Source organism: Engystomops pustulosus, unplaced genomic scaffold (genome assembly GCF_040894005.1).
Source record: "Engystomops pustulosus unplaced genomic scaffold, aEngPut4.maternal MAT_SCAFFOLD_159, whole genome shotgun sequence".
Classification (NCBI taxonomy): Eukaryota; Metazoa; Chordata; class Amphibia; order Anura; family Leptodactylidae; genus Engystomops; species Engystomops pustulosus.
The window spans coordinates 190,657-213,636 of record NW_027285039.1 but is presented as its reverse complement, the minus strand read 5'-3'; the positions used below and the strand labels follow the sequence as shown (position 1 = coordinate 213,636).

At 51.9% G+C, this 22,980-nt stretch overlaps 1 protein-coding gene and 1 pseudogene across 1 annotated transcript in view; both read right to left on the bottom strand.

Annotated features, from left to right (window-relative positions):
• CDHR4 (cadherin related family member 4) overlaps positions 1-18,349 on the bottom strand; it is a 38,356-nt gene extending 20,007 nt beyond the window's left edge. Inside the window, exons 1-8 of the mRNA XM_072131869.1 lie at positions 17,706-18,349; positions 15,998-16,191; positions 6,997-7,159; positions 6,780-6,871; positions 3,667-3,759; positions 3,497-3,600; positions 2,564-2,694; positions 2,308-2,491 (exon numbers count right to left, since the gene is read on the bottom strand). Coding sequence (XP_071987970.1) covers positions 2,308-2,491; positions 2,564-2,694; positions 3,497-3,600; positions 3,667-3,759; positions 6,780-6,871; positions 6,997-7,159; positions 15,998-16,191; positions 17,706-17,769 — 1,025 coding nt within the window. The 5' untranslated portion in view covers positions 17,770-18,349. The remainder of the gene's footprint in view (positions 1-2,307; positions 2,492-2,563; positions 2,695-3,496; positions 3,601-3,666; positions 3,760-6,779; positions 6,872-6,996; positions 7,160-15,997; positions 16,192-17,705) is intronic.
• A 1,158-nt stretch (positions 18,350-19,507) lies between these two features.
• Positions 19,508-20,551, bottom strand: LOC140108617 (uncharacterized; annotated as a pseudogene).
• Positions 20,552-22,980: the final 2,429 nt, after the last annotated feature.

The following is a 22,980-nucleotide window of genomic DNA, read 5'->3' as shown; positions in this document are numbered from 1 at the left end:
CTGTATATATATATACAGTGCACAGTACTACTTCTCCTGTATATATGGACAGTGCACAGTACTACTTCTCCTGTGTATATATACAGTGCACAGTACTACTTCTCCTGTATATATATACAGTGCACAGTACTACTTCTCCTGTATATATATACAGTGCACAGTACTACTTCTCCTGTATATATATATACAGTGCACAGTACTACTTCTCCTGTATATATGGACAGTGCACAGTACTACTTCTCCTGTATATATATACAGTGCACAGTACTACTTCTCCTGTATATATGGACAGTGCACAGTACTACTTCTCCTGTATATATATACAGTGCACAGTACTACTTCTCCTGTATATATACAGTGCACAGTACTACTTCTCCTGTATATATGGGCAGTGCACAGTACTACTTCTCCTGTATATATGGGCAGTGCACAGTACTACTTCTCCTGTATATATACAGTGCACAGTACTACTTCTCCTGTATATATACAGTGCACAGTACTACTTCTCCTGTATATATATATATATATATATATATATATATATATATATATATATACAGTGCACAGTACTACTTCTCCTGTATATATACAGTGCACAGTACTACTTCTCCTGTATATATATATATATATATACACAGTGCACAGTACTACTTCTCCTGTATATACACAGTGCACAGTACTACTTCTCCTGTATATATATATATACAGTGCACAGTACTACTTCTCCTGTATATATATACAGTGCACAGTACTACTTCTCCTGTATATATATACAGTGCACAGTACTACTTCTCCTGTATATATATACAGTGCACAGTACTACTTCTCCTGTATATATACAGTGCACAGTACTACTTCTCCTGTATATATACAGTGCATAGTACTACTTCTCCTGTATATATACAGTGCACAGTACTACTTCTCCTGTATATATACAGTGCACAGTACTACTTCTCCTGTATATATACAGTGCACAGTACTACTTCTCCTGTATATATATATATACAGTGCACAGTACTACTTCTCCTGTATATATATATATACAGTGCACAGTACTACTTCTCCTGTATATATATACAGTGCACAGTACTACTTCTCCTGTATATATACAGTGCACAGTACTACTTCTCCTGTATATGGGCAGTGCACAGTACTACTTCTCCTGTATATATATACAGTGCACAGTACTACTTCTCCTGTATATATATATATACAGTGCACAGTACTACTTCTCCTGTATATATATACAGTGCACAGTACTACTTCTCCTGTATATATATATACAGTGCACAGTACTACTTCTCCTGTATATATATACAGTGCACAGTACTACTTCTCCTGTATATATACAGTGCACAGTACTACTTCTCCTGTATATACACAGTGCACAGTACTACTTCTCCTGTATATATACAGTGCACAGTACTACTTCTCCTGTATATGGGCAGTGCACAGTACTACTTCTCCTGTGTATATGCACAGTACTACTTCTCCTGTATATATATATATACAGTGCACAGTACTACTTCTCCTGTATATATATACAGTGCACAGTACTACTTCTCCTGTATATATATACAGTGCACAGTACTACTTCTCCTGTATATATATACAGTGCACAGTACTACTTCTCCTGTATATATACAGTGCACAGTACTACTTCTCCTGTATATATACAGTGCATAGTACTACTTCTCCTGTATATATACAGTGCACAGTACTACTTCTCCTGTATATATACAGTGCACAGTACTACTTCTCCTGTATATATACAGTGCACAGTACTACTTCTCCTGTATATATATATATACAGTGCACAGTACTACTTCTCCTGTATATATATATATACAGTGCACAGTACTACTTCTCCTGTATATATATACAGTGCACAGTACTACTTCTCCTGTATATATACAGTGCACAGTACTACTTCTCCTGTATATGGGCAGTGCACAGTACTACTTCTCCTGTATATATATACAGTGCACAGTACTACTTCTCCTGTATATATATATATACAGTGCACAGTACTACTTCTCCTGTATATATATACAGTGCACAGTACTACTTCTCCTGTATATATATATACAGTGCACAGTACTACTTCTCCTGTATATATATACAGTGCACAGTACTACTTCTCCTGTATATATACAGTGCACAGTACTACTTCTCCTGTATATACACAGTGCACAGTACTACTTCTCCTGTATATATACAGTGCACAGTACTACTTCTCCTGTATATGGGCAGTGCACAGTACTACTTCTCCTGTGTATATGCACAGTACTACTTCTCTGTGCTCACACTATGATGGCGGGGCTGCACTTTGGGGCGATGTCGTTGACGTCCAGCACGTTGATGGTGACGGTGACGGTTGCGCTGTTGCTCCTCTGGTAGCGGTCGTAGGCTCGGACCTCCAGTACGGTGGTGACCAGGGATGGGGTCGTCTCCAGGTCCAGGTTGTAGGTGGACCTGATGGTCCCGGTCCCTGTGAAGAGGGTAGAGTGTAATATATACATGGGGTGCAGAGAGACGACCTGTAATAGTCGTTATAACGCACCGGACTGGATGTAATAGTCTGCGGTGGCCGTGATCATCTCGTACAGGACGTGGCTGCCTTGTGCCTTCACCGTGGTCACCATCTGGTTGGGTCCTCCATTCTCCATGATGGTGACAGACACAGAGGAGGTCCTGAGAGACAGAACATTGTGAGGGGCAGCGATGCCTGAAGCCTGCCCCCGACCCTCCACCTCCCCCCATGACCCTCCGCCTCGCCCCCCCCCCCATGACCCTCCGCCTCGCCCCCCCCCCATGACCCTCCGCCTCGCCCCCCCCCTTATGACCCTCCGCCTCGCCCCCCCCATGACCCTCCGCCTCGCCCCCCCCTTATGACCCTCCGCCTCGCCCCCCCCCTTATGACCCTCCGCCTCGCCCCCCCCATGACCCTCCGCCTCGCCCCCCCCATGACCCTCCGCCTCGCTCCCCACTCATGACCCTCCGCCTCGCCCCCCCCTTATGACCCTCCGCCTCGCCCCCCCATGACCCTCCGCCTCGCCCCCCCCCCATGACCCTCCATCTCGCCCCCCCCCATGACCCTCCATCTCGCACCCCCCCCATGACCCTCCATCTCGCCCCCCCCCATGACCCTCCATCTCGCCCCCCCCCCATGACCCTCCATCTCGCCCCCCCCCATGACCCTCCATCTCGCCCCCCCCCATGACCCTCCATCTCGCCCCCCCCCATGACCCTCCATCTCGCCCCCCCCCCATGACCCTCCGTCTCGCCCCCCCCCATGACCCTCCGTCTCGCCCCCCCCCATGACCCTCCGTCTCGCCCCTTCCCCATGACCCTCCGTCTCGCCCCCCCCTTATGACCCTCCGCCTCGCTCCCCACTCATGACCCTCTGCCTCGCCCCCCCCATGACCCTCCGCCTCGCTCCCCACTCATGACCCTCGGCCTCGCTTCCCCCATGACCCTCGGCCTCGGCACTTACGTGAAGTTGACGGGGTTGTTGTAGACGGGCAGCACTTTGATGGTGAGCGTCCCGTTACACGTGTTCCCCAGGCTGTCGGTCACCAGGATCTGCAGCTGATAGGTCTGTGGGAAGACGCTACTGTCAGGTGTGAATGGAGCACATGACCAGCGATTATGCGCCATACTCACCGCCGCAGCGTTACTGAATCCTGAGGCCGGGGCGAGGACGTGTCCATTCTGCAGGATGGTGAATGGGGAAGGACTGGGCCGCGTTATCTTACACTGGAGACAGAGAGTCACATGTCACACGTTACAGAACAGGAACAGCCAATCATCTACTGCCGTACTGCAGAGCAATCACCTCCTGGAGTGTGGGGGCAGAGATACAGAGACACTGCTGTGTATGAGAGGGGAAGAGGGAGCTGCTGGACATAGAGACACTGCTGTGTATGTGAGGGGGGAGGAGGGAGCTGCTGCACATAGAGAGACACTGCTGTGTATGTGAGAGGGGAGGAGGGAGCTGCTGCACATAGAGAGACACTGCTGTGTATGTGAGAGGGGAAGAGGGAGCTGCTGTACATAGAGAGACACTGCTGTGTATGTGAGGGGGGAGGAGGGAGCTGCTGCACATAGAGAGACACTGCTGTGTATGTGAGGGGGGAGGAGGGAGCTGCTGCACATAGAGAGACACTGCTGTGTATGTGAGAGGGGAAGAGGGAGCTGCTGTACATAGAGAGACACTGCTGTGTATGTGAGGGGGGAGGAGGGAGCTGCTGCACATAGAGAGACACTGCTGTGTATGTGAGGGGGGAGGAGGGAGCTGCTGCACATAGAGAGACACTGCTGTGTATGTGAGGGGGAGGAGGGAGCTGCTGCACATAGAGAGACACTGCTGTGTATGTGAGGGGGGAAGAGGGAGCTGCTGTACATAGAGAGACACTGCTGTGTATGTGAGGAGGGAGCTGCTGCACATAGAGAGACACTGCTGTGTATGTGAGGAGGGAGCTGCTGCACATAGAGAGACACTGCTGTGTATGTGAGAGGGGAAGAGGGAGCTGCTGCACATAGAGAGACACTGCTGTGTATGTGAGAGGGGAAGAGGGAGCTGCTGTACATAGAGAGACACTGCTGTGTATGTGAGAGGGGAAGAGGGAACTGCTGTACATAGAGAGACACTGCTGTGTATGTGAGAGGGGAAGAGGGAGCTGCTGTACATAGAGAGACACTGCTGTGTATGTGAGAGGGGAAGAGGGAACTGCTGCACATAGAGAGACACTGCTGTGTATGTGAGAGGGAAAGAGGGAACTGCTGCACATAGAGAGACACTGCTGTGTATGTGAGGGGGGAAGAGGGAGCTGCTGCACATAGAGAGACACTGCTGTGTATGTGAGGAGGGAGCTGCTGTACATACAGAGACACTGCTGTGTATGTGAGAGGGGAAGAGGGAGCTGCTGCACATAGAGAGACACTGCTGTGTATGTGAGAGGGGAAGAGGGAGCTGCTGTACATAGAGAGACACTGCTGTGTATGTGAGAGGGGAAGAGGGAGCTGCTGCACATAGAGAGACACTGCTGTGTATGTGAGGGGAAGAGGGAGCTGCTGCACATAGAGAGACACTGCTGTGTATGTGAGAGGGGAAGAGGGAGCTGCTGTACATAGAGAGACACTGCTGTGTATGTGAGAGGGGAAGAGGGAACTGCTGCACATAGAGAGACACTGCTGTGTATGTGAGGGGGGAAGAGGGAGCTGCTGCACATAGAGAGACACTGCTGTGTATGTGAGGAGGGAGCTGCTGTACATACAGAGACACTGCTGTGTATGTGAGAGGGGAAGAGGGAGCTGCTGTACATAGAGAGACACTGCTGTGTATGTGAGAGGGGAAGAGGGAGCTGCTGTACATAGAGAGACACTGCTGTGTATGTGAGAGGGGAAGAGGGAGCTGCTGTACATAGAGACACTGCCGTGTATGTGAGGGGGGAAGAGGGAGCTGCTGCACATAGAGACACTGCCGTGTATGTGAGAGGGGAAGAGGGAGCTGCTGTACATACAGAGACACTGCTGTGTATGTGAGAGGGGAAGAGGGAGCTGCTGTACATAGAGAGACACTGCTGTGTATGTGAGAGGGGAAGAGGGAACTGCTGCACATAGAGAGACACTGCCGTGTATGTGAGGGGGGAAGAGGGAGCTGCTGCACATAGAGACACTGCCGTGTATGTGAGGGGGGAAGAGGGAGCTGCTGCACATAGAGACACTGCCGTGTATGTGAGGGGGGAAGAGGGAGCTGCAGTACAGAGAGAGACACTGCTGTGAAGTCAAGGAGGCGGAGAGTTTATCACTGAAGTCAAGGTGGGAGCTCTGGACGCCGCCTCCTCCTCTGTGATTGACATAACACATCGGTCTTCAGGAGTTCTGGTTAGTGATGTGTCTGGATGCAGGACCTTCAATTACAGTGAAAGGGGCCGAGGAGGAGAGAGCTGGACTTCAGTGTTAAACTCTCCGCCTCCTTGACTTATACAACCAGTTTACATCTCATTTTGAGGTAGATGTTCTGGATGCTGCCACCGCACCGGGTCATGACAGAAACATCATCTGGAAGGTGTTCTGCTGCGGGCAACATACTGCCAGTGGTTCATTAGGTCCGTTTCTGCTGACAGGTGCTGCCGGAGACCCCAATGTCCCCCAGACTTTCAGCCGTGTCCCTGGGGGTGCAGGAGGTTCCTGTGGGACACCACGTCTTCTTCTATCGGATCACGTTATGCACCTCAGTCAGGGGCGTCCGTGCTCCCGACCCTTTAGGAGGCGTCTCCCCGGCGCTGGGACGCGTTCCTCGGTATCATCCAGAAGTCTGACCCAGTCTATTCAGAACCACAATGTGCTGGAGGGTTGAAGCTTCCATCTGAGATTAGGTTCTGTTGGATCATTAGGTGAGGCCACTCTGTGCAGGTAAGTCCCCAGCCGCCCGAGGCTCCTCCGGCACCAGGACGCGATGTTCTGACCCGCTGAGCGCAGTCTCCTGCCCCTGGTATCTGCTCATTATCTGCCCCATCCCTAACGTATAGAATCTATACAGTGCCCTCCCTGGGGTCGCCAGCGCCGCCTCTCCATTACTCCTCGGATCTCTCGGTACCGGCTGATAATCGGACGCCGCGCTTCTTCCGATTTCACTTTGGAATGAAAAAATGTGAAGCAAAAAGTTTGAATTCTTAACTATTTTCAGACCTTTCTATTTTTGGACATTCGTGTAGCCAGCGCGGTGCTCGTGGGGTAGGTACCGCAGCCGCAGCTCCCCGGGGGCTACTTACCACCACTGGACTGTACTTTGGCTCCCGTAAGGTGACGACGTATACAGTGCTGGAGGCCGGAACGCTGGAGTAAACCTGCACCGTGTCTCCAACTGCAACGAGAGATCGCAACGTCACATGTGGCCACTACACACAGCGCTCACTGCTGAGGGTTTGGTGCAGTGTATCAGTGCAGATACAAGTTACTCTCCCGTAGTCCACAACATAATCACTTTACCTTGGCTGGAAAACTGGGGCTCACACTGCGGTTCTGGGAGGTCATCGAGGATCCGGACAAAGAGCTGCCCGACGGCGATGTCACTACCGCACTGCGCCGAAATCTCCAGCACAAACTCATTCACCACATCCGCATTCAGAGCCGCCGAACTGCTGAGCGTGACCTGGGACAGAGAGCACAGTACTACTTCCCCTGTATATATATATATATAGTGCACAGTACTACTTCCCCTGTATATATATATTGTGAGACACTGAGGGGGTTAACTGTGGATGGGCGGTATGTTTCCCCTAGGTTTTGCTTCTATGCAAGGCCTTAGTGCTGAGGTGGGTTTGTCCAGCACCTTGGACACAGGTGATGGGAGCAGCCTAATTAGCCTGGATAAAAGGACTCAGCAGAGTTGAGTGGGTTGTCTCTCTGTGGAAGGAGGCTGAGAGGACACAGCTCTGACCTGTGTGTCTGGAGCAGCCACGTGATTTTTGTTTAGCGTGAGTTAGTGGACTCATTGTATAGTTAGCACCCTGACGGGTAGGTTTTCTTTTGTTTATTTAAATACCTGTATGTAAAGGCTGGTTTTATTTTGCTGCAATAAACGCAGGCGAGACCTGTTTGGACTGTATCCTGGTGTCCCTGTCTTGAAACTGCATCCTAGCACCCCGCTCCCACGGTCTCTACTGGGCCAAATCCCCACATATGGTGCTTCGGATTGCGGGCAGTTCAAAAGACATACACCCGACAGGCTCGCTACATCCTGCAACATTGCATGGCCTGGGTGAAAGCAGCAGGCAAATTGCAGGATAAAGCCAAGATGGAGGACTTTATTAAAGCCATGCTCCTGCAACAGGAGGAGAGATCCCGCCAGCAGCAGGAGGAGGCCAGAGCTAATCGGCAGCAGCAGCAGGAAGAGTCCCTGGCTAATCGGCAGCTGCAGCAAGCCATGCTCCAGCAGCAGGAGGAGAGGTCCCGACAGCAGCAAGCCATGCTCCAGCAGCAGGAGGAGAGGTCCCGACAGCAGCAAGCCATGTTTCAGCTGCAGGAGGAGAGGTCCCGCCAGCAGCAGGAAGAATCCCGAGCCATGTTCCAGCTGTTGATGGAGAAGTTTTCTGGCATGATGGCAGCACCGCAGGCGACGACTGCTGAGGGGTCCCGTACTGGTCTGCAGGGGTACCCGGTGGTCCAGCATTCCGCACGGGCTGCGGTACAGAAGGCGTTGCAAAAAATGGCGACGACCGACGACGTGGAGGCTTATCTCACGGTGTTCGAACGAATAGCTGAGCGAGAGGAGTTACTGGCTGAGCAGTGGGCAGATGTCCTGGCACCGTTCCTGACCGGCGAGTCGCAGAAGGCTTACTACGACCTAAGTGAGACGGAGGCCCGTAAGTACCCCCAGCTAAAGGCGGAGATTCTGGCTCGTCTTGGGGTCACCGTTCAAGTCCGCTCCAGCCGGGTCCACCAGTGGGCTTACTCAGAAAAGTTACCCCCACGCTCCCAAATGCATGACCTGATCCATCTGGTCCGGAAGTGGCTGCAACCAGAGGACTGCACCCCCGCACAGATGGTAGAGAGAGTGGTCCTCGACAAATTCACCCGTTCTCTGCCCTCTCGGCTCCAGCGGTGGGTTGGGCAGGCCGGCCCCACAAAAGCTGAGGATCTTGTGTCCCTTGTAGAGAGGTATCGGGCTACGGAGGACCTTCTACTTACCTCTCCCTCACGAAGCAGTGCCAGTGACAGGGTCACCAAACCAGCCGGTAAGACTGCTACTGCGGAAAAGGGGAGACATGTCAGGTTGGGAGGGGGTTCATTGGGGGGCGTGGATACCCAGAAACCCAGTGAGGCTCGTGACAGAGGTCATGGCCGTATCCAGTGCTGGCGGTGTCATGAAATGGGCCATATTGCTGCCAACTGTCCACTGTCAGTGGAGCCAATGGACTGCAGCCAGGCCCGGCGAGTGTCGCTGTTTGCCCGACCGGTTCTGTCGGCGGAGTCAGTCACGGATGCAGAACCCCAAGTATGCATGGTCACAATCGGTGGTCACACAGTGGAAGCCTTGCTAGACTCCGGGAGTCTGGTCACCCTGGTGCGGGGAACTTGGGTTGACCCTGGACTGTACAGCGGGCGGAAAGTGGGAGTGTTATGTATACATGGGGACACTCGCGAATATCCCACTGCCGTCATCAACCTACATACCCCTTGTGGTTCTGTTACCCATGAAGTGGGGGTGGTGGGGACCCTTTTCCATGAGGCTATTATCGGCAGAGACTTACCCGTGTTTTGGGACCTCTGGGGCCGAAGACCCACCTCAGGAACTGTTGCAGACAATGGACATCAGGTGTGTCCGGCCTTGGCCCCCGAACCCTTTGAGGCCGATGTACCCACACCAGCAGTAGGGGTGACCCCATGTGATGAATTCTCTCCCCTAGAGGTCCTTGCTGGTGAGGTCGAGGGCCACGAGGAGGTGGCCGACATGCTGGACCTTGAGATTTCCCGGGACAATTTTGGGGCTGCACAGCTACAGGACCCTACCTTGGTTAAAGCACGAGAGAATGTCAAGGTGATAAATGGGGTACTCCAAATACCAGGGGCTGATAAAATATACCCCCGAATGGTGATTATTGGGGAACTGTTGTATAGGGTCGACCAGATACGGGGTGAGGAGGTTGAGCAACTTGTAGTACCCCAATCTCACCGCAGGTTGGTGCTAGAGTTGGCACACAAACATGTGCTGGGAGGGCACTTAGGTGCTGAGAAGACCCGAGAGAGGGTCCTGCAGCGGTTTTTCTGGCCCGGGGTTTGGGAGGAGGTAACCCGGTATTGTAGCTCCTGCCCTGAGTGTCAACTTACTGCCCCGGTCTCCCACTTCAGGAGTCCTTTGGTTCCGCTTCCGATCATAGAAGTGCCCTTTGAACGGATTGCAATGGATCTGGTTGGCCCCATAGTCAAGTCCTCCAGGGGGCACCAATACATCCTAGTTATCCTGGACTACGCTACGCGGTATCCCGAGGCGATTCCACTAAGGAACACCTCCTCCAAAACTATTGCTAGGGAGCTGTTCCAGGTGTTCTCACGCACAGGCCTCCCCAAGGAAATCTTGACTGACCAAGGTACCCCATTCATGTCTAGGGTAATGAAGGAGATGTGTAAGTTACTGCAGGTTAAACAGCTCCGCACCTCTGTGTATCATCCTCAGACAGATGGTCTGGTCGAGAGGTTTAATAAGACCTTGAAGGGGATGCTAAAGAGGGTGGTCAGCAAAGATGGGAAGGACTGGGATTGTTTGTTGCCCTATTTGATGTTTGCCATACGTGAAGTTCCCCAGTCCTCCACGGGTTTCTCACCCTTTGAGCTGTTATATGGCCGTTCCCCACGTGGGCTTTTGGATGTAGCCAAGGAGACCTGGGAGCAGGAGAGGACCCCCCACCGTAGTGTGATAGAACACGTCTCCCTTATGCAGGACCGCATAGCGGCGGTAATGCCCCTTGTAAAGGAGCACATGACAAGGGCACAAGAGGCCCAGTCTAGGGTCTACAATAGGACAGCCAGACTCAGGACCTTTAACCCAGGAGACAGAGTGCTAGTTCTAGTGCCCACCGTGGAGAGCAAATTCTTGGCCAAATGGCAAGGGCCATATGAGGTCATGGAGAGAGTGGGGAAGGTAACCTACAGGGTATCTCAGCCGGGGAGGAGGAAACCCGAACAGATATACCACGTGAACCTCCTAAAGCCATGGAGGGAAAGAGAGTCCCTGATGGCCATGGGAGTAGAGAAGGCGTCTGTCTCCAAGAAGGGGACACCGGAGGTAGGTGTACCCGTTGCCAAGGTGCCTGAAGTACGGATCTCGGAGTCCCTCTCCAGGGCCCAGATTCAGGAAGCGAAGGAGTTTGTGCTCCGAAATGTGGATGTGTTCTCTAAGTTACCGGGTCGTACTTCAGTCGTCAAGCATGACATCATAACCGAACCCCACATCCGGGTACACCAAAAACCTTATCGGGTCCCTGAAGCGCGCCGGCTTGCCATAGCCGAAGAAGTCAGGCAGATGTTAGACCTGGGGGTTATCGAGGAGTCTAAAAGTGACTGGTCGAGTCCTATTGTGTTGATTCCTAAACCGGATGGTTCCCTACGGTTCTGCAATGATTTTAGGAAGTTGAACGAGGTGTCCAAGTTTGATTCCTATCCCATGCCCAGGGTTGACGAGTTGATAGAACGACTTGGACAGGCTAGGTTCTTCTCCACCCTTGACCTGACGAAAGGGTATTGGCAGGTACCCCTGACCGACAGGGCTAAAGAGAAGACCGCTTTTGTTACCCCTGATGGGCTTTTTCAGTACGTGGTACTCCCCTTTGGGCTACATGGGGCTCCCGCCACATTCCAGAGGTTAATGGATCTCGTGCTGAAACCTCACCGGAGTTATGCCTCGGCCTACTTGGATGACATTATAGTCTATAGTAACGACTGGGAGAGTCATCTGGCCAAAGTACAAACAGTGGTAGACTCCCTGAGGGCGGCAGGGCTGACAGCGAACCCCCAAAAGTGTGCACTGGGACTGGAAGAGGCCCGTTACCTGGGGTACCGTATTGGGCGAGGGGTCATCAAACCCCAAGTAAACAAAGTAGAGGCGATCCAGCAGTGGCCACGACCTTTGACCAAGAAGCAAGTGAGGGCTTTTTTGGGCATAGTGGGCTATTATCGCCGATTTATCCCCGACTTTGCGACAATAGCGGCACCTCTGACTGACCTGACTAAGGGTAGCAGGGCGGTGATGGTAAAGTGGAGTGAAGAGGCTGAGGGGGCGTTTCAGCGACTTAAGACGGTTTTGTGCGAGGGACCGGTACTGATCACCCCTAACTTCACCAAGACCTTTATTGTGCAGACTGACGCTTCTGACGTGGGCTTAGGGGCTGTCCTGTCCCAAGTAGTGGAGGGTGAGGAACATCCTGTAACATTCCTGAGCCGCAAGCTCACACCTCCTGAAAAGAACTATAGTATAGTTGAGAGGGAGTGCTTGGCGATCAAATGGGCTCTGGAATCCCTGAGGTATTATTTGGTAGGGCGGCAGTTTACACTGGTGACCGATCACTCTCCCCTAACCTGGATGAGTCAGGCCAAGGAGAGGAACGCCAGGGTCACAAGGTGGTTCCTAATGCTCCAGAATTTTAAATTCACGGTGGAACATCGAGCAGGAAAGCTGCATGGGAATGCCGATGCCCTATCCCGTACCCACTGTCTGATGGCCAAAAGTGTTCGTCCCCACAGGGTCAAACAGAGGGGGAGGGTATGTGAGACACTGAGGGGGTTAACTGTGGATGGGCGGTATGTTTCCCCTAGGTTTTGCTTCTATGCAAGGCCTTAGTGCTGAGGTGGGTTTGTCCAGCACCTTGGACACAGGTGATGGGAGCAGCCTAATTAGCCTGGATAAAAGGACTCAGCAGAGTTGAGTGGGTTGTCTCTCTGTGGAAGGAGGCTGAGAGGACACAGCTCTGACCTGTGTGTCTGGAGCAGCCACGTGATTTTTGTTTAGCGTGAGTTAGTGGACTCATTGTATAGTTAGCACCCTGACGGGTAGGTTTTCTTTTGTTTATTTAAATACCTGTATGTAAAGGCTGGTTTTATTTTGCTGCAATAAACGCAGGCGAGACCTGTTTGGACTGTATCCTGGTGTCCCTGTCTTGAAACTGCATCCTAGCACCCCGCTCCCACGGTCTCTACTGGGCCAAATCCCCACAATATATATATATATATAATATATATATATATATATATATATAGTGCACAGTACTACTTCTCCTGTATATATATACAGTGCACAGTACTACTTCTCCTGTATATGTACAGTGCACAGTACTACTTCTCCTGTATATATACAGTGCACAGTACTACTTCTCCTGTATATATACAGTGCACAGTACTACTTCTCCTGTATCTATATATACAGTGCACAGTACTACTTCTCCTGTATATATATATATATATATATATATACAGTGCACAGTACTACTTCCCCTGTGTATATATATATATATATATATATATATATATATATATATATGTGCACAGTACTACTTCTCCTGTATCTATATATATATATAGTGCACAGTACTACTTCTCCTGTATCTATATATATATATATATATAGTGCACAGTACTACTTCTCCTGTATCTATATATACAGTGCACAGTACTACTTCTCCTGTATCTATATATATATATATAGTGCACAGTACTACTTCTCCTGTATCTATATATATATATAGTGCACAGTACTACTTCTCCTGTATCTATATATATATATAGTGCACAGTACTACTTCTCCTGTATCTATATATACAGTGCACAGTACTACTTCTCCTGTATCTATATATATATATGTGCACAGTACTACTTCTCCTGTATCTATATATATATATATAGTGCACAGTACTACTTCTCCTGTATCTATATATACAGTGCACAGTACTACTTCTCATATATATATATATATATATATATATATATATATATATATAGTGCACAGTACTACTTCTCCTGTATCTATATATATATATAGTGCACAGTACTACTTCTCCTGTATCTATATATACAGTGCAAAGTACTACTTCTCCTGTATATATACAGTGCACAGTACTACTTCTCCTGTATCTATATATATATATATATAGTGCATAGTACTACTTCTCCTGTATCTATATACACAGTGCACAGTACTACTTCTCCTGTATCTATATATACAGTGCAAAGTACTACTTCTCCTGTATATATACAGTGCACAGTACTACTTCTCCTGTATATATACAGTGCACAGTACTACTTCTCCTGTATCTATATATACAGTGCACAGAACTACTTCTCCTGTATATATGGGCAGTGCACAGTACTACTTCTCCTGTATATATATACAGTGCACAGTACTACTTCTCCTGTATATATACACAGTGCACAGTACTACTTCTCCTGTGTATATATATACAGTGCACAGTACTACTTCTCCTGTATCTATATATACAGTGCACAGTACTACTTCTCCTGTATCTATATATACAGTGCACAGTACTACTTCTCCTGTATCTATATATATATATATATATAGTGCACAGTACTACTTCTCCTGTATCTATATATATATATATAGTGCACAGTACTACTTCTCCTGTATCTATATATATATATAGTGCACAGTACTACTTCAATGGAAGGAGGAAGATTATCTTAGAGAATCCTTGGGATCTCACTGTGTACCCAAAGGCAACACTAGATGTCGCTATCGTGCTGTCAGCTTGATGGTCCTTTATTGTTTTATTTATTGATAGTAGAGGCTACAATGTTGCAAGTTTCCCTGTTCTATGAATAGATACAGTAACAATTCGCTCTCATATAATCACAGGCACACGCCAAATAGCGATTACATTGGGCCATCTCGTTCTATCTCATGCACACAGTGGCCCTCAGGGTGCTTTCTACAGACGCCACTGCATTCATAGATCCACTGTGTCGCTTGGAACCCGTGAGCGAGTCGCTGGCAGTTAGTATTCACCAGTCAGTCTGCTCCACTATAAGGGTATTAGAGATCCCACGCTGTTCTCATTTGTTCGTTCTCTGTTAGGTTCTTCCTCACTGACATTCATACATTAGGAATCCACACACACACTTTATCTGCTTATTAAAAATCATTCACACTAACGCCCCCCCGACATGGGGGGGTGCCGGGGCCGGTGCACAGTACTACCTCCCTGTATATAAGGCCGGTGCACAGTACTACCTCCCTGTATATAAGGCCGGTGCACAGTACTACCTCCCTGTATATAAGGCCGGTGCACAGTACTACCTCCCTGTATATAAGGCCAGTGCACAGTACTACCTCCCTGTATATAAGGCCGTGCACAGTATTACCTCCCTGTATATAAGGCCGGTGCACAGTACTACCTCCCTGTATACGGGGCCGGTGCACAGTACTACCTCCCTGTATATAAGGCCGGTGCACAGTACTACCTCCCTGTATATAAGGCCGGTGCACAGTACTACCTCCCTGTATATAAGGCCGGTGCACAGTACTACCTCCCTGTATACGGGGCCGGTGCACAGTACTACCTCCCTGTATATAAGGCCGGTGCACAGTACTACCTCCCTGTATATAAGGCCGGTGCACAGTACTACCTCCCTGTATATAAGGCCGGTGCACAGTACTACCTCCCTGTATACGGGGCCGGTGCACAGTACTACCTCCCTGTATACAAGGCCGGTGCACAGTACTACCTCCCTGTATACGGGGCCGGTGCACAGTACTACCTCCCTGTATACGGGGCCGGTGCACAGTACTACCTCCCTGTATACGGGGCCGGTGCACAGTACTACCTCCCTGTATACGGGGCCGGTGCACAGTACTACCTCCCTGTATACGGGGCCGGTGCACAGTACTACCTCCCTGTATACGGGGCCGGTGCACAGTACTACCTCCCTGTATACGGGGCCGGTGCACAGTACTACCTCCCTGTATACGGGGCCGGTGCACAGTACTACCTCCCTGTATACAAGGCCGGTGCACAGTACTACCTCCCTATTTACAAGGCCGGTGCACAGTACTACCTCCCTGTATATAAGGCCGGTGCACAGTACTACCTCCCTGTATATAAGGCCGGTGCACAGTACTACCTCCCTGTATATAAGGCCGGTGCACAGTACTACCTCCCTGTATATAAGGCCGGTGCACAGTACTACTTCCCTGTATATAAGGCCGGTGCACAGTACTACCTCCCTGTATATAAGGCCGGTGCACAGTACTACTTCCCTGTATATAAGGCCGGTGCACAGTACTACTTCCCTGTATATAAGGCCGGTGCACAGTACTACCTCCCTGTATATAAGGACAGTGCACAGTACTACCTCCCTGTATATAAGGACAGTGCACAGCATTACCTCCCTGTATATAAGGCCGGTGCACAGTACTACTTCCCTGTATATAAGGCCGGTGCACAGTACTACTTCCCTGTATATAAGGCCTCCTCTGGCTCACCTGTAGGGCGTACTCGTCGGCGCTGATCCGGGTCTGTGTCGGGGGGTTGAAGTATTCTGCTGCGGGAATGACTCGGCTGATGGTGACGCTCGGGTTGCTGCTGCTGCAGTTCACCAGGGTGAGGTTGGAGATGACGGCGCCATTGGCTGAGCTCTCCGGGACCGAGACTGTGGCCGGAAGATCCAGGAATACCGCTGGAGAAGGGAACGGAGGTCACTGACCCCTCCCACATAGGGAATAAGCCCCTCCATAGGTCATAAGTCACAGGGCCTTCCCCCGCTCTGTATATAACACAGGCACAGTACCACTCCCCCCCCCCCGCTCTGTATATAACACAGGCACAGTACCACTCCCCCCCCCCCGCTCTGTATATAACACAGGCACAGTACCACTCCCCCCCCCCCCGCTCTGTATATAACACAGGCACAGTACCACTCCCCCCCCCCCCCGCTCTGTATATAACACAGGCACAGTACCACTCCCCCCCCCCCCCCCGCTCTGTATATAACACAGGCACAGTACCACTCCCCCCCCCGCGCTCTGTATATAACACAGGCACAGTACCACTCCCCCCCCCCCCCGCTCTGTATATAACACAGGCACAGTACCACTCCCCCCCCCCACTCTGTATATAACACAGGCACAGTACCACTCCCCCCCCCCGCTCTGTATATAACACAGGCACAGTACCACTCCCCCCCACCCCCCGCTCTGTATATAACACAGGCACAGTACCACTCCCCCCCCCCCGCTCTGTATATAACACAGGCACAGTACCACTCCCCCGCTCTGTATATAACACAGGCACAGTACCACTCCCCCCCCCCCGCTCTGTATATAACACAGGCACAGTACCACTCCCCCCCCCCCGCTCTGTATATAACACAGGCACAGTACCACTCCCCCCCCCCCCCGCTCTGTATATAACACAGGCACAGTACCACTCCCCCCCCCCGCTCTGTATATAACACAGGCACAGTACCACTCCCCCCCCCCGCTCTGTATATAACACAGGCACAGTACCACTCCCCCCCCCTCTGTATATAACACAGGCACAGTACCACTCCCCCCCCCCCGCTCTGTATATAACACAGGCACAGTACCACTCCCCCCCACCCCCCGCTCTGTATATAACACAGGCACAGTACCACTCCCCCCCCCCCTGCTCTGTATATAACACAGGCACAGTACCACTCCCCCCCCCCGCTCTGTATATAACACAGGCACAGTACCACTCCCCCCCCCCCGCTCTGTATATAACACAGGCACAGTACCACTCCCCCCCCCCCGCTCTGTATATAACACAGGCACAGTACCACTCCCCCCCACCCCGCTCTGTATATAACACAGGCACAGTACCACTCCCCCCCCGCTCTGTATATAACACAGGCACAGTACCACTCCCCCCCCCCCCGCTCTGTATATAACACAGGCACAGTACCCCCCCCCCCCCGCTCTGTATATAACACAGGCACAGTACCACTACCCCCCCCCGCTCTGTATATAACACAGGCACAGTACCACTCCCCCCCCTCTGTATATAACACAGGCACAGTACCACTCCCCCCCCCCCCCGCTCTGTATATAACACAGGCACAGTACCACTCCCCCCCCCCGCTCTGTATATAACACAGGCACAGTACCACTCCCCCCCCCCCCCCCCCCGCTCTGTATATAACACAGGCACAGTACCACTTCCATCTCTCACCTTGTCCCTGAGCAGAGTGGATGTAGCAGAGAGCAGTGAGGAGCAGGAGGAGTGGGACCCCCATCCTCTACCAACTGGGGGGTCCCCGCTGCTGGTGATGAGGGTGGTAGTCCCCTCTGCTGCTGGTGATGATGATGAGGGTGGTAGTCCCCTCTGCTGCTGGTGATGATGATGAGGGTGGTAGTCCCCTCTGCTGCTGGTGATGATGATGAGGGTGGTAGTCCCCTCTGCTGCTGGTGATGATGATGAGGGTGGTAGTCCCCTCTGCTGCTGGTGATGATGATGAGGGTGGTAGTCCCCTCTGCTGCTGGTGATGATGATGAGGGTGGTAGTCCCCTCTGCTGCTGGTGATGATGATGAGGGTGGTAGTCCCCTCTGCTGCTGGTGATGATGATGAGGGTGGTAGTCCCCTCTGCTGCTGGTGATGATGATGAGGGTGGTAGTCCCCTCTGCTGCTGGTGATGATGATGAGGGTGGTAGTCCCCTCTGCTGCTGGTGATGATGATGAGGGTGGTAGTCCCCTCTGCTGCTGGTGATGATGATGAGGGTGGTAGTCCCCTCTGCTGCTGGTGATGATGATGAGGGTGGTAGTCCCCTCTGCTGCAGTCTCTGATGTCCTGTCTGCAGGTAACTAACAACACAGGTGTGTGCTGCAGGCGTTGTGCGGGGCGGGGCTGGGGGTCAGTGGGCGGGGCAGGGTGTGGGTCAGGGAGCGGCCGCAGGGTCACAGCCCGGGCTCCTGCTGATGAACACGACATTCACCACAAGTTTAATTATGTAACGAAGAGGAGAAATAAAAATCCCTAGAGGAAGAGTCCTGCTACACCCAGGAATTACTGATAGATGCGGCACCAGGACTGCGCTCATTGTCTTCCATGGCCTCTTCCTTTTCATTCGTGCTAATAGGCCTGAAGGGCTCCTGGGGTGTTACCAGAGCCCCTCTGTGCTGCAGCTTCACAGGTTGTTACACAGTAGCTAGTGCTGATAGGGTGTAGAGGGGGAGGGCTACACAGTGTAACAGCCGGTGAAGCTACAGCATGAAGCCAGGGTCACAAGCAGGAGGGGGATGTTGTGGGGCCCCTGAGGTAGTCTCCTGATGGGGCACCGGGGGCCGCTCTGTGCTCAGCGAGGAGGGGAAGGAGGGAAATGCTGGTGACGCCAGATATTTGCTGACTTGGGCCCTGGATGATGGGTGTTGTGGGTCTGTGGGATGAGTAATCCTTCCTGACAAGGGCGGCTCCAGGGTCACTTACCTCGTGGTGATGGAGGTGCCCAAAGAAACAACTCCACGCTTGTGCTTGAATGTTAGGGACAGCGGCCATCTTGGTGAGCTCCTTCTATTCCATGTGCTCTTCCTCCTCCATCTGCTCCTTCTATTCCATGTGCTCCTTCTATTCCATGTGCTCTTCCTCCTCCATCTGCTCCTTCTATTCCATGTGCTCTTCCTCCTCCATCTGCTCCTTCTATTCCATGTCCTCCACCTCCTCCATGTGCTCCTCCTCTGCCATGTGCTCCTCCTCCTCCATGTGCTCCTCCTCTGCCATGTGCTGCTCCTCCATGTGCTCCTCCTCTTCTATATGCTCCTCCTCCTCCATCTGTTCCTTCTATTCCATGTGCTCCTCCTCCTCCATGTGCTCCTCCTCCTCCATGTGCTCCTCCTCCTCCATGTGCTCCTCCTCTGCCATGTGCTCCTCCTTCTCCATGTGCTCCTCCTCTTCTATATGCTCCTCCTCCTCCATCTGTTCCTTCTATTCCATGTGCTCCTCCTCTTCCATGTGCTCCTCCTCTTCCATATGCTCCTTCTATTCCGTGTGCTCCTCCTCCTCCGTGTGCTCCTCCACCTCCATCTGCTCCTCCATCTGCTCCTCCTCTTCCATGTGCTCCTCCTCTTCCATGTGCTCCTCCTCTTCCATGTGCTCCTCCTCTTCCATGTGCTCCTCCTCCTCCATGTGCTCCTCCTCCATGTGCTCCTCCTCCATGTGCTCCTTCTATTCCATGTGCTCCTCCTCCTCCATCTGCTCCTTCTATTCCATGTGCTCCTCCTCCATGTCCTCCTCCTCCTCCATGTCCTCCTCCTCTGCCATGTCCTCCTCCTCTGCCATGTCCTCCTCCTCCATGTGCTCCTCCATGTCCTCCTCCTCCTCTTCCATGTCCTCCTCCTCCTCCTCTTCCATGTCCTCCTCCTCCTCCTCTTCCATGTCCTCCTCCTCCTTCTCTTCCATGTCCTCCTCCTCCTTCTCTTCCATGTCCTCCTCCTTCTCTTCCATGTGCTCCTCCTCTGCCATGTGCTCCTCCTCCATGTGCTCCTCCATGTCCTCCTCCTCCTCTTCCATGTCCTCCTCCTCCTCCTCTTCCATGTCCTCCTCCTCCTCCTCTTCCATGTCCTCCTCCTCCTCCTCTTCCATGTCCTCCTCCTCCTCTTCCATGTCCTCCTCCTCCTCTTCCATGTCCTCCTCCTTCTCTTCCATGTGCTCCTCCTCTGCCATGTGCTCCTCCTCTGCCATGTGCTCCTCCTCTGCCATGTGCTCCTCCTCGTCCTCCTCCTCCTCTTCCATGTCCTCCTCCTCCTCTTCCATGTCCTCCTCCTCCTCTTCCATGTCCTCCTCCTCCTCTTCCATGTGCTCCTCCTCCTCCTCTTCCATGTCCTCCTCCTCCTCCTCTTCCATGTCCTCCTCCTCCTCCTCTTCCATGTCCTCCTCCTCCTCCTCTTCCATGTCCTCCTCCTCCTCCTCTTCCATGTCCTCCTCCTCCTCTTCCATGTCCTCCTCCTTCTCCTCCATGTGCTCCTCCATGTGCTCCTCCTCCTCTTCCATGTCCTCCTCCTTCTCCTCCATGTGCTCCTCCATGTGCTCCTCCTCCTCTTCCATGTCCTCCTCCTCCTCCACGTGCAGTTGGCGTCCTGCTTTTATGCGCGTTTACGCTCCTGTGATTATAACTTTTACCAATAAGACAGGAGTAGTGAGGACGTTCTGCTGGTGGATCCGATGGAGGAGAAGCCGCACTCAGGATGTTCTGGACAGGGAGCGGCTCTTATTCAGTGATGTAATACAGCCAAACCCCGAGACATTCGGGTCGATCATCGTGGACATCAGGAGCTCCGGTCACATTATGTGCCAATCTTCCTAAACGTCTCCTGTCCCTGCAAAACCCTCATCACTAAGAAACCGCTGAGAGAAACACAGGACACCTTCATCCCAGGGGAGGGAGACGGCTTCACACAAGAGGCGTGACCGAGGGAGGCGGCTTCACACAAGAGGCGTGGCCGAGGGAGGCGGCTTCACACAAGAGGCGTGGCCGAGGGAGGCGGCTTCACACAAGAGGCGTGGCCGAGGGAGGCGGCTTCACACAAGAGGCGTGGCCGAGGGAGGCGGCTTCACACAAGAGGCGTGGCCGAGGGAGGCGGCTTCACACAAGAGGCGTGGCCGAGGGAGGCGGCTTCACACAAGAGGCGTGGCCGAGGGAGGCGGCTTCACACAAGAGGTGTGGCCGAGGGAGGCGGCTTCACACAAGAGGCGTGGCCGAGGGAGGCGGCTTCACACAAGAGGCGTGGCCGAGGGAGGCGGCTTCACACAAGAGGCGTGGCCGAGGGTGGCGGCTTCACACAAGAGGCGTGGCCGAGGGTGGCGGCTTCACACGAGGCGTGGCCGAGGGAGGCGGCTTCACACAAGAGGTATGGGGGTGGGAGGCGGCTTCACACAAGAGGCGTGGCCGAGGGAGGCGGCTTCACACAAGAGGCGTGGCCGAGGGAGGCGGCTTCACACAAGAGGCGTGGCCGAGGGAGGCGGCTTCACACAAGAGGCGTGGTTGAGGGAGGCGGCTTCACACAAGAGGCGTGCATAATTAGCAGCCTGGAGCACTGGACATCTTGTCCCTATAATCTGTGCTGCTAATTCTCAGTTTCTCTTCTTCAGGACCAGTGATGGATTGCGCTGGGATCGAGGTGCGGACGAGACTTGAAGTCTTTTTTTATTTTTCTGTTAGTGGTGATTTCCTTTAATAACCATAAAACTCCCGGCTCCAGCGGCGCCATAAAGCGGGGGAGGGGGCGGAGGGCTGGACGGCCGGTGACACCAGTATTAGCCTCCAGATTGGCTGCGATGTCTCTGCCCTACAAACTTATCATTCACATCTTCCTGGTCAGCGCATGGATCCGCGATTCCTACTATAACTGTGCGGACCCCCCGGACGCAGGAAGGGGAGACCCCATCAGCCACAGTGGGAGGAGCCGGATGTGTCAGTAGAGGAGGCGCTCGGGGGGGTTTCTAGTAACTTCCATCACAGAGGTCAAAGGCCAAGTCCTGGAGCTGAGCGCATGCGTGTGGAGAGCCATGTGGGGCATGATTGGAGTCCTCTAGGTTACGCTGTAGGTTGGTGATCTCCATCTTTAGCTTCTTGGGAGGGGAGGAACCCCTGATCCATCGGTACCCGAGAAATCATTTTTCTGAATTAACCCCTTAACGCCAAGGCCCTTTTTCCTCTTTCACTTTGGATGACGTCTTCAAGGCCACCATTTTTTTTTTTACATTTTTTTTAAACATCTTTTTATTGAATTTTTAGGCACACATGATTAATACAAACAAGAATTGTAGCCGACATATCATGTAATCTGCAATCATCTAAACGCTCTATATATTTCCAGTTCTAGATCATTCATTCTAACCTTAATATTAACCTTCCCAGAGCAGAAGTACAGCTCTGGAAGCGACGAGTGTCCGATCAGAAATGTATAATCCCCCCCCCCCCCCTCGTTCTGCTCTATTTTCCCATTTTTTCGGGCAGATTTCCCCTTTCCCTAGGTCTGAATATTTGATCTCCTGGAACTTTTTTATTTTATTTTGCCTATTTCCCCACTCTACTATATTGGGCTTTTTCGGGGACTTCCAAACATAAACCATCGTACATCGTGCTACTTGTAGTAATGAAATGTATAGGACCGACAATATCACTCCAGGACATCGGGTGTCATAGGGACCTTCAAGCTCGTTGCTCGACAGATCTCTGTGTGCACTTCAAAGAAAAAAATATGCAGTCGGTAACAAGTACCTCCAGCCCCGGCTCACACCACAAATGTGGACGACCCCTCTCCTAGTGTGCACGGACCGGTCAGGAGCGTGACCGTAGACACAGCAAACAAAGGCATACAGCCATAAATCCAGCACGAGATGGTGGAGAGGTAAAAGGATATTCTTTATTGTTCAAAGATTAAAAGCCTCCATACAGGACATCACAGGCGGCGCCACAGACCAACGCGTTTCGACACGACAGTGTCTTTATC